The following is a 12,586-nucleotide window of genomic DNA, read 5'->3' on the forward strand; positions in this document are numbered from 1 at the left end:
TGCGTGCTGGTTCATTTTTGCAAGCTGCTAATAGATAGCACTAGTTGTCCTGACTAGGTTGGCATTATCATAGTTATCATCGCAGCATTCTGCCCTCAGCATTAAATTGCAACTTTGTGGCTGACACTAACAAAACGGCTTGGTGCCACTGGTTAGGCCTAGCTAACGAGGGCGGCAGGCAGCAAGCCATTGCGGGAAGTCCTCCCTAAAGTGTTTGTACCAGCAGACCATAGCAGTGATTGGCCGTGAGATCACAAGCATGGGCCGGACTGTCGGCCACATGTGTGAAGCGGAGTTTCGCTCTATTGGCAGTCAGCCGACCACTACCACGAACACCTACCAAGTTTGCATGTGTCACAGGACGGAACGGCATAAGCTCGCGTGTAGACCTAATCAAGCTAATAAAGCTCCAAACTGATTTTGCGTAACTGAACATGAACTGAGTGTTGTGGAGTCAAGGTCGCAAGCGCGGCATCTGCGATTTGCGACGACCCCCAACACACATTGGGCTGCGCAATCGGTGAACACAAAATGCAGCCTTGGCCATCATAAAATTTTAAGTAAATTTTGTTTTAATGAAGCACAATGAGCAAATGTATGTAAACATAATTTCTGCTGCGCCGGCGCTGTAAAAAACAACGAAATCAATCTTACTGTGGCAGTTTGTTTTTTCAGACTGCTCTTATTGTTCAGACATTTTTGCGGCATTGTCCGAGTCCGTAAAGTCGGTTGGAGACTAAATTTTTCATAGTCAGCCACCAGTGGTTGTGTTATTTTGTATAGCAGTCTGAGCACAGTTGTAGGCTTCAGTGAGTAGCTACTGTAAGCATGCTTCGTGTGCAGCCCACACCCATTCAGAGATACATTTAAAAAAAGTGCGGGCCTTACACGAGTAAATATGTTATATGTCACCTGCGTGATCAGAAAGTGCACATTGTGCACATTCATGAATATCAGAGAAGCCATGGAGCCTTTAGCAGAAGCTGTAGGAATGTGATGACATTGCTTGAAATAACTGGACAACTGCTATAAGTGTGTATCTTGACATGTCATACAGATCAGCAGTCTCATAAAGTCATACTGGCCAGTTAACTTCCTGGCTTGCATTCATTTGATAATGCTAATCTGAACTTTCCCAAGGCATTGCACAAGAGAAACAGTAGACGCAACAATTTTGTGCTTATAGTGTGCCTCCATGGGTGTGCTTAGTTTTTTTTTTTTTTTTATTGTTCATCGAAGGTTTACACTGCATTGCTTTAAAGTAAAATAAAATGCCAAACAGATTGGCAGTCCTTCCTCGTATGTTCTTTACGGTCTGGGGGGGGGAGGGAGGGTTATTCTCGGAAGCTCCACCAAGTAACGTCAAGCTACCCAGACATGTTGTTCTCTGATATTCAGAGCATTTTTTTAGTAGGGCTAAGTTATATAGTATTGCAGGCTGTGGCTTGCAGGACTCTTATTGCTTACCTCAGAGTCTAGTTTGTGTCCTTATACATTCAGTAATCTTTTGTGTTACAGGCTATTTGTGTCTTCCTACCTACGGGCTAATGATTAGAAGCGCTTAGGTGTGTGTGGTATTCGCACAGCAGAAAAATCGAATGGTTTCCTCTGAGAAGTGTGGATCATCACGACATTGTGAGGTGGTTGTGCTGACGCCTATGTGGAAACTATATGCTTTTCTTGGCCGCCAGGAACCATCCGAGCAGAGTGTATCGGAGCAACTGGATTTAGCAGTTGTTCATTTGCTTGTCTGGCGACTTGACAGGTCTTGCTTGACTATACTTGGCATTCTGGTTTTTGTCTGCTTGTGTGCCCTGCATCTGTGCTAGGCCATACAACTCGCAAACCGATGCACTACGCACGTCAGTTGATAAAGCCATCCGCAGGCTCCAGAACGTCGCGTCACTGCCAGAAGTGCATACTGACGTACTGATGGAGGAAATGCTCTCTTTTGTACAGTAAACAACCGATAATTTGGACATACTTGAATATTCAAACAGCCTCATGGCACCGCCACTAGCCCGATAGATTGAATATATAATTACGACTGAAACTTGTGACACCTTACAGTGCGTCGTGCGATCATTCGGACTAATTTGGCCACTGAGTTGAGCAGAGATAGCAATATTTTCGTTTTGATACGTCACCGGCATGGTTGCCAGTCGCTGGCACCTCCTCAAAACCAAAACTAGTGAAGCCTAGTCGACCTAGCAGTCGCCGATGAGAATTCAATGATGCGTTGAATTTACTTTCGTTTACCAGTAGCGGTCGCATGCAATCGTCCAGATATGGGCCATGATTTTGTAGCGATCCCTTCCGCTCGATTCTATGCCACTCTTATCCATCCACCATTCATGGCTGCTTGATCCCATTGATAATGCGTGTGGAGCGTCGCTCTGAGCACTGATGCAGCGTGAAAAGTGGTAACAGGAATAGGATAAAAGGCATTGCTAGAAAATTGTGGCCACAGAATGTCTAGGCCAAAGGCACGCGTATGTGCACGTAGCAGTTTGTTGACAAACTTGGGCCATATTCTTGGACAATCACTTTTGAAGATATCATCTTCGTGATATTTCACAGAATAGCACTGGATGCATCAACGGGTGGCAGGTTTCAGCATTGTGATAAGATAGTGTTATTGGTACTGTGCCAAGGATGCCGTGGCTCGTAGATGCCAGTGCATCTTGCACTAGTCACGCAAAAGGTAGCACACCCGACACTGTGCCAAGAATGCCATCGCTCATACGGCGATGGCAAGAACGCCATCGCTCGTAGACAGCGATGTGTTTCGCACTTGTCATGCAAAATTGAAGGTATATCTCTTAAGAGTGATGATCCAAGAATGCAGCACACCTTTTTTGACATCTTGTGGAATAAAGTCACTTATTTTGGGGGGAATCTGGTATTTCGAACTCTCAATTATTCAGATTATCTGGCAGTCCCCGTGAAGTTCGAATTATCGGTTGCTGACTGTACTTTGTTCTTTTAAATACAGTGTAGACCGCTTATAACGTAAGTCGCCAGAGTCGCGAATATCCGCACTATAAGCGGTACTGCACTATAACCAAAGCAACAATTTTCAAGGCCCGCACATATGCAAAACATGTGCACTGAGCCGCCACACATATGCGACAGTCGAGGAATGCGGCTAGAACGTTTGCATTCAATTTACAGTCGAATCTCGTTAATTCGAACCAAATCACGCGGCGGTGCCTCCGACCGGCATTGCTCCGGCACCGCCATAGAGTAAAAGCTTAGGAGAGACCCCTCAACGTCGCGCGCGAACAAAACAAAAACAAAAAAAAGAAAAAAAACACGGAAATTTCACTCTCTCTCAAATGGCAAGGTCGCCGGTTCTGCGTTGCGCCGGAACATGCGTGTACATGCCGACGTCTCAGCCACGCTACCGTAGCTGCGTGTAGAAAATGGCAGTGAACCGGCGCCGCCCGCTCCCTGAAGTTTCGTTTACTGCCATAATCGTGAAGCGAGGGTTGGCCGGCGTTGGCAGTTTTGTTGCCCTCGCTCGCTATGCGCGCCGTGATATTTCACGACTTGCACTCAAGATTCTGGTTTCAGCCTCACTGGCTGTTCGTTCGCACCACGTGCCCTTCTCCTCCTCTTCGTCTCTCTTTCTTCCTTGAGCACTCCTTGGTGCGCCCGTTTGAGGGGAGTGTTCGCCGTCTCCGCTGACTTCCGTACTTTGAGGCAGCCGCACTGTAACCGGTATTTCGTTTCCCGCAACTGCACTATAAGCGATACGTGTATTAACGGAGTGCTATGGGAAAATTAACGGGGGTCTGAAAAGACCGCATTATATCCGGTCCTGCACTATAAGTGGTTACGTTATAAGTGGTCTATACTGTAGAAGGCTTAGCGTTTTCACCCATATGGCAGCGCTCAGATGCTCGCGCTCCCATACGTGCACCAGCTGAATTCATCTGGTAACATAGACACCTCTCCAGCAGTCGTGCTGCCCGTGTTAATAAAGGACCAGTGAACGGACTCATTGCATGATGTCGAGCAGAGCTTGAAGCAGATTTTTCTGTCATGTGAAAACTGCATTGGTTGGGAGTGTGACACTGTCCACCATTTTCAGTCCTTGTTTTCATTTCTTGGTGCACTGGTCACAATTTAGAAACTTTTCATTTAAATCCAGTTCAGCAGAAGAAAAGTGATTGCATGCATGAGGGCTGTAAGCTTTTGCTAAAGCTCCATCATGCATTTGCAGGAATAGTGCGGCAGTCCAGCACAGCATATGCCCTGTATGCAATATCTGTGACGCGCCGTGAGCTACAGAGTACGGAGGAGCGTTGGTGTGTCTTCAGGAGGTACAGCGACTTTGACGACTTCCACATCCTCATCTTGGAAAAGGTGAAGCTTTATGCTTTTAGCTTTGGGTGGGTTCATCGTTGCAGGCTTTGTTATAGCATTACAAAAACCTTATGTGTAACGAATGAACTGAAGGACCATGGCTAGCTGGACGAGTCAGTACAACTGGATGTTTACCTAGAGCGCAAAAAAATCACCTTTTCTTCCTTTGCTTTGTGTTCCGTCTAATTTGTTCGTGCTGTAGGTAAACATATAGCATTAGTCTGCATTTTATGGGCAGCCTCTACGGCATGTATACTGGTCAATTATTCCTCTAGCATTATGAGCCACTTTATTCTTGTTCTACTGTCCCAATATTCCAGAATGTTTGTGTACATTCTTTTTCATGCCTTTACAACTTGTATTGACTGCCCAATGAAATAGAAATCTTTACTGGGATTTATTTTCGGCGTATTTGCATAACAAATTTTACAGCATCGAAAGTGAATGTAACTAAGTCAGGTGTTTATTTCATTGCAAAGTATATTTTTCTACCAAAGAGAGAGTGAAACTACAGCAGCTGCAATAGCCCTCAGAAATAATCTGGCTGTTACAATGTGGCTGTTACTTATTTTTTTTTTTTTTTTTTTTTTGAGGAAGTTGAAAAATGTTGTATCAACTTCAGCCTTTATTAAGCATATTGGTCACACATGCCAACTTATAATGGGAAGGTCCGTAATGGACTAAAATCTGACATTTTTGCGGTATAGTTTCTTTCTATTTTGGATATAGAAGGGGCTATGAAAACGTTTAAGTAAAGATCGTGTAAATGGAAAACAATTTTTTGCATGTTGGCTTTATCACAATATTTCTGGTTCGTATACTTTAGCTCAGGGTAGTACTTGTGCTGTATATCTGTACGAGCAGTATTAGTCATACCTTTTGACCTCCATTTCATCTTCTTCACCTACAGTTTCCAAAGTTGTCTAAGTTGCCTTTCCCTGGGAAGAAGACCTTCAACAACCTGAGCCTTCAATTCTTGGAGCAGCGGCGATCTCAGCTGAATGAGTTCTTGCAGCAGATTCTACATCCTGATATCCTGACAGCTAATCCAGGTCTGCGTGACATGGTACTGCATTTCCTTGAGCCAGGCACCTATGAAAAGGGGAAAAAACAGTTTGCAAGAACGGTGAGCATTCTTGTTTTGTTTTTGTTTTTTTGTTCCATTGTTGTTGCCTGTAGCACAAATTTTATTCTATCCTGTATGCTCGAGATGTTGTCATTGGTGGTCATCAGCAATACAGTCACTTATAACAATACCAGTTTTAACAATATATCTGATATAACAATGAGCAGCCGATGCACCGTCAACTTTTGTATGTGTTCCATGGTAAAATAAACCACTTATTACAATGCTGCCATGCTGGGTGATCAGTTATCACAATTAAATCCGGTTGCGGGTAGCGTGCCCTAAAAAGAAAAGAGTGCCAAATAAAACACGAGCCCCTTTGACAACCCGCCTTTGTGCCACGCAAGCGTGTGCCCCCCCCCCACCTCCATTTCGCACAGCACACCTGCATCACATTGCCTGGAAATAAAAAAAGGCAAAAAAACGTCGCAGTTTTGCCGCATCGATTGTGATAGCAAATTAGTAGACAGCTATACGAGTAGTTTAATGGGCCGTATAAAGTAAGCATTCGCTTGCTAACTAAATAGACAAGCACGGTGTCACCACGCGCACAGGTAAACATGAACACATCTGGCTCGATGACCACGGAAACTCGCTGTAAAAACGCTGGAGTGAGAAAGCGCGCCAGCAGCAGCAGGCAAATTGACCTTCGCGCTGTCTCTCGTCCCGCTTCAACGCGAACTAAACGTCAAAAGCATATGAAGCTACTGGCACTCGGCACATGCTCTTTGTCCCCATCGCAGATCGCTTTGAAGACTAGGCCTGCGAGGGCGCACAGTTCACCCGCGTCACGGCTCGCTTTCAGGATACGGTGCCCACATGGCCACGCTGTGAACAGCAGCCAACGGAGCAGAACGCACTCCCCCCCCCCCTCTTCGTCTCCGTCGCCTCACCCCCGTGCCTCGCACGCGAAAGAAGACCGTGCACTTCCAACCTGTCTTCCTCCCTCGCGTGCGCTACATTGAGCTGTGATTGCCGGCTCACCCTCGTACGCTTTCACTTGCGCACACAGTGTACAGCGCCTGGCAATGGTTTTATCTCCATTGGTCTTTATACGGAACCTCATGGCGACGGCAGAAATGCGCTTGGAGTGTCCGTATAATTCCTGTCACAATAAAAAACACGAGCAGCTTTGCAAAGCCTTCCTTTGTGCCATGCACCATGCACAGCATGCCTTCTTTGCACCCCTCTCCTGTCTCCCTTCCACCCTCTCGCTGACTTTGTAGGGGTGGTAGGGCGACCAAAGAGATCTTGGGGACAGTCAGAGGCAGTTGCTCAAAAACCAAAGTTTGGCAATTTTTCAAAAACTTACTCTAGGGGGACATAAATTTAACTTCCCATGGGCTAATAGACTATTACTGTAGATATAGCGAAAAAATTATGGTGGAGTACAATGCATTAATTTTAGAGCTATAGGCCTTCGATTTGCAAAATCTGCAAGTCATTAAAACGCTCTTTTCCAACTGTAGTGGAATAAGAATTTTTTTCACGAAATCCGTGCTAATTTTCACAAAACAAAGGTTCATTTCTTTCTACAGAGACATTTTTCTGCCTCATAAAAATTTCAATGAAAACTGAAAATAGTCGGGACCCCCCTTAGCAGGGGCGTAGCCAGAAATTTGTTTCGGGGGGGGGGGAGCGTCTGCTTTCTTCTACGTGACGTGATCGTTAATAAATATCGGTAGTGTAAGCAGACTCTATGCAGGTATATCAAAGACATGGGACCCCCCCTGCCCCGCCGCTCGCGTGTGCGTGTGCTTGTGGGGAAATTAAGTAAAAAGTAAAGTAAGCTCAGTAAAATACAGTAAGTACGACAGGTACAGTGGGCGTTTGGAGCAACGGTCTCTCATCGCGCCACTGAATGGACGAGTCTTCGAAAACGCATCATTGAGACGACCCGCCCGATCGGTGAAGACATCATTAATTGTTAATCTCCGTTAAGCGTAGATGGCATCGTTCTCGTTGGGGCGATGTGCGTTTCACAAGTCAAGGACGGCTATACGCGTCAAAATGCACGTGTGACCAGGCTTTTTTTTTTTTTCGAATCTTTCGTCGCCCTGCTCCCTCATACGAGAGGGTTGCATTTCCTGCGGCAAGTGCATAGGCCGCTGTGTCTTCCGCTGTGTGCGAGCGTGCAGCCATCATTTGCCTTTATGTCAACAGATTCGGAATTGTACAGAATATTTCACCACACAGCATAGATATGGCATGTGTACACATTTTAAGTAGTGCGTGCAATTCATTTCTGCTTCACTTACACCGGCGCAAACAGGAAGCGGCCTTGTACCTCACCGAATCTCGACTGATTGGTGTACTAGTGATGCATGAATGAACTCCGGTCTTGTTCAGTGCATATATAGTGCACATAATTTCTAAGGGCGCGTGAACTCCGACGAGAACTGTAAGCGCCTGTAACAAGAGTTTACTTACGCTGTACTGCGCACAGCAGTAATCCATGCTTGTCGGCTGTCTGTTTCATGCATTGTGTTGTGAGTCGGTGGAATTTCACTGCTGGCATCAACCCCTTCGTGTGTACATTGCTGGTTTGGGATTCCACAACACAACAGCAACTACCAGCCTTCCGTAATTGCTGGTTTGGGATTCAACAACACCACAGTAACTACCAGCCTTCCGTAGGGGCGCAATCGCAAACAAGAGACGTTTCGCGCGCAGACTATCCTGCGCGAGCGCGGCCTAACCGGCACCTGAAGGGAAGCGGCGGAAATGTATACCGGAAATTTCGACCACCTGGGGTCTTTAACGTGCACCTAAATCTAAGTAAACGGGCCTCGAGCATTTTCGCCTTCATCTAAAATGCGGCTGCCGCATTTGTTGCTACATTTGTTGCACATTTGTTGCTTCAGAATGCGGCTGCCACATTCTCGCCCAAAACCTCACAGAGTGTCAAAGCCTTGAGAAACACCGTGTCACTTTTTTCCATATGCAGACATGATTCGCTGTAAATTACCAACCTGAACGGAAGCGCCGAGGAATGAAATTGTGATAGTAGCACCGGTTTCTTGAATTATGTCAGCGCGAAGCGACGAGAACAAAGGGTGGGTAAGTGGACGGGGGAGGGGGGGGGGGGTACGGAAAAAATTTGGGGGGGGGGTTTGAACCCCCCCAACCCCCCCCCCCCCTGGCTACGCCCCTGCCCCTTAGTGTGTCATTATCTGAACACGCCCTGTATAGCGATCACAGTCCCATTTTTCTTCAGTAGCTCTACTTTAGCTGCAAAATTTAGAGAGCATTACACAGATGTACCAGAGTCGCTTTTTGCGTGCAGCTCCTGCTGCATGTAAAAAGCGATTATCTTTCTCACTACCACCTACTGCTGCTTTCGGTCACTCCAAACTGTCAGGTTGGGGCACTGTTGCTGGTCGTTTCTGCAGATGAAATCACATTCCGCTTGCAGCCTCCGTGGTTCTGCTATGAAGCATCTCAGCAATAGGCAAACAGGACGATATTCGTCATGGTCACTTGTAGGGTATGCGGTATGCAGGCCCCAGCACATATTCTGGCACTATTCAGCGGGCACGGACGTCCGTGGTTTCGGCTTTTCATTTCCGCTGTAGCACCTGATGGCGATGGGTGCCTGTTGCGTGGAACAACATGGAAAGCTTTAGGATCCGAACATAATTTGAGATAAAGATGACGCATGTCAAATTTGGGAGGAAGGAACTAGTAATACAAATGGGCTTTTACGGTATTCCTCTTTGGCAATAATATGTTCAGATTCACTAAACCAACACAAGTTCTGTCCGGGATACTTTCAGGAAGAAAATTTAGCATCCCCTATGTGCTTCGCACCATGAAGAGCATGTACGAATTCCCTCAAGCTATAAATACAGTAGAACCTCGTTGATACGATCCCATTTCATACAATTTCCCGGCACCAATGTTTGCAATCGAGAACACAAGGAAATGATGTAATACAGTTACATTTTTTTTCTGCCCCAGAAAATGCAACCTTTTGGCAGCAATGTTCAGTGGATCACTGAACTGTGATCATATGATATGTTTTTCGGCTGCTAGATCCCATCTAAAAAAGAAAAGGTGCAAGGCACACGTAATCAAGAGCTGTAGGCGCCCACCACAGCAACTTCCCCGCTGTACTCAACCGCCTGTGTCACGTGCAAATGCCGGCATGCACTCAGTTTTCTCTTCCAGTACCAGCAAACCACTTCGTGGGTCATCACATTTGCATCCACAGCTATTGTCGCCAACCCTATTGCAGTAAGCGTCTTCACCTGTATCACAGCGCATGTGGCGTAGTGCCGTTGGAAGCATACTGCACGCCTCTAATGGGCGATAACCCATACACACCACCGTTTCATGCTGCAGGCGGCACGGAGGGAGCGTCATGTTTCGCTCTGGAGGCATCATATTCTGGCTTTGCCCACCAGCTTGATTTCGTTACGATTCCCTATCGCCATCTTAAAACAGTACGCAATAGGAAAACGACAAAGCGCATCTCTGGCCGCTCGAGCCCCACCAACTCGACGCACATTGGTGTGTCATGCCGCACGTCAAAACTTCCTGCCAAAGTGTCCCGCCCGAAGAAGCTGCTGGCCCAGCCCGATTTAAAGGAGCACAAACATAAGCTGGCCGAAGCCGCAAAAACGACAGTGCGCGTGTCAGGCTGCACGTGCTTTAGCAGCTCGGTGCGCATCGGCGTAATGTGCTGCAGCAATTCACGCAACGTTTCGCATTACGTAGATGTCAACTACAGTTGAGTATGCTAAATTTTTTAGTGACTTCAGATCATACGTTTTCCCGGTTAGTATATTTCTTCTTGCGTTTTTCTCCAGAACATTTTAACAAGTTTCTACTGTAGTTGTAAGCAATAGTTGTAAAAGCGCCCATGTGTATTGGGCACTACCCAGCATATATGACTGGAAGCAATATTTTCGCATGTTGAAAGGGGCTCCGGCACATGGAAGTAAAGTGGTACTTCCTTGCAGACTACTGGTAGCATCCACGTAGAGGCTATAAATAGTTGTAAATGATAGTAGTTGTGAAAGCGTCTGTTAAGCTGTTACTGTTACTGTCTGTTAAGCACTGCCTAACACACAGTAGAACCTCGCTGATACGTTCCCGCTTAATACGATTTCCCGGCTTCTACATTTGCAATCACGAAAAATAAACATAACCCCATAGAGGAATGGGTTAATACGTTCCGGTTAATACATTCCCGGAAAATACGATTTTTCGGTAGCAACGTTCAGCATTGCGGCAAACTGCGGTCGTATGATACGTTCTAGCAACGAAAAATTATCATTCAGGTGTGGAAAAAGGCCGCTCTCATGTGCTTGTGAAGCGCTAAGTGGCAGACAGCCGCCGCGCGGCTTCTCTGCAGTGCTCAAAGTGACGAAGCGCGGCCGCAGCGGCAAGCGAGTTGACTTTTGCGCTACCTCGCTCCTTGCATCAACGCGAACTACTAAGCGACAAAAACAGGCAGACGCCGCGCGCGCGGCGTCTGCCTGTTTGCGGCGTCTGTCTGCGGCGTCTGCCTGCGGTGTCTGCCCTCACCTTCGACTGTCTCCATGCGCGCCCGCTGGCCCGGCGCCAGCTTAGCCCGCTCCCCCAAGTTTCGTTTTCTGCCGTTGAAGCGAGCGTTCGCCTTTCGTTGGCCAGACTGGGCCTCCGCATTGCTTCCCTCTGCACCGCAGCCGCTGCGTTGGCGGAGACATCGGCACGTACACGCGTGTTCCAGCGCGACGCTGCAACGGCGACCTTACCATTTGAGAGAGGAAATTTTCGCCGCGGTATTTTTTTCTTTCTTTTTTATTTCTCCGTGCAGCGTTGAGGGGTCTCTCCCAAGCTTTTGCTTTATGGCAGTGTCGGAGGCATCGCCACGTGATTTAGCATGCTGCTGAGAGCATTGTCGGTGCGCGGTTATGTTCGAATTAACCGTCGCAAATGCTTTCGCGTTCGAATTACCGAGCGTTCTCGCCCATTGGAATACACATAACTTTGACGGGACCACAGCGTCAGTTTGAATTAACGAGATTTGACTGCAACTATGTTTTGCAAGAAATAAATGTTTTGTGCCCTTACACCTCAAGATGGGCTTCTCAGCTTCAATTTTTACTGGATTCGGATCGTACGTTTATTTTTCGTGTATTTTTTGAAAACGTATGAATGAAGTTCTACTGTATAACCGGAAACAATGAGCGCTAGTCTCGTTACGATCAGCCGTGTGCACTGCAACCACTCCTCTCACTTCTGAGTACTGACAAAAATGCATACACATCAGAATCACAGGTTTGCACACCTTCCTTTAGGCATACTCGTGCACTGTCACAACAACTTTGCATGTATGATAATTTTCTGTGATCATATGCTAGTGGCAAATGCATGACTCCTGTGAGCACGCAAGCCTTCCTTGTGATGGTAATCTCTGGTCGTGGGAATAATGCAATCTGCAGTAATGCAATAACCTGCCCTACCACTTCAAACAAGGCTGCAACGACTTCTAGGCTCCATTCCTATACCCAAAAGCAGACATATAGAAAAAGATGCTTACCGATTTGCGCAAAAACCTTCATATTACAGTTAAACCTGGATATAACGAAATTGACAAATTCCCGGAAAACTTCGTTATAAAGAGGATTTCGTTATATGCAGGTTCGGCCCGAAAATTCGAAAAAGAAACGCTTACCATATTTACTCGATTCGAACGTGCCCTCAATGGTCACGTGCACCCGTTTTCCATTTTCGTCGAAGCACTCATCCTTGGAATGTCACACCAGGTACCGGATGCGTGTCGTTTCGCACAAGCACGAGGCATCGTAAACGAAGAGTGAGCGTCACGATGGCGTCGTAGCGTCGTATAGTGTTACAGTAGAAGCCCGCTGTTAGGTTCCCAGGGGCTGCGTTTTCCCGGCTGTTTCGTCGTTTTCGGCCGGTCCCGGCACAGCTCTTATAGAACCCAATGCAGTGGTAACCCCGCTGTTGCGTCGCAACTGTGGGACCGTTCCCGCATCATGCGTTGCGAACTGCCACCCCGCGCCGGCCCGAGCAGCCATTTTGACTTTTCATGTCGCTTGGCTTGGTGGCTTGACGATGGCATTGGCCGCCCAAAGT

At 46.9% G+C, this 12,586-nt stretch overlaps 1 protein-coding gene across 1 annotated transcript in view; it reads left to right on the forward strand.

Moving 5' to 3' along the window:
* LOC119441887 (sorting nexin-13) overlaps positions 1-12,586 on the forward strand; it is a 73,048-nt gene that overhangs the window by 43,535 nt on the left and 16,927 nt on the right. Inside the window, exons 19-20 of the mRNA XM_049661699.1 lie at positions 4,229-4,371; positions 5,282-5,497. Of these exons, the coding sequence (XP_049517656.1) occupies positions 4,229-4,371; positions 5,282-5,497 (359 nt within the window). The remainder of the gene's footprint in view (positions 1-4,228; positions 4,372-5,281; positions 5,498-12,586) is intronic.

The sequence above is a fragment of the Dermacentor silvarum genome, chromosome 2 (genome assembly GCF_013339745.2).
Source record: "Dermacentor silvarum isolate Dsil-2018 chromosome 2, BIME_Dsil_1.4, whole genome shotgun sequence".
Lineage (NCBI taxonomy): Eukaryota > Metazoa > Arthropoda > Arachnida > Ixodida > Ixodidae > Dermacentor > Dermacentor silvarum.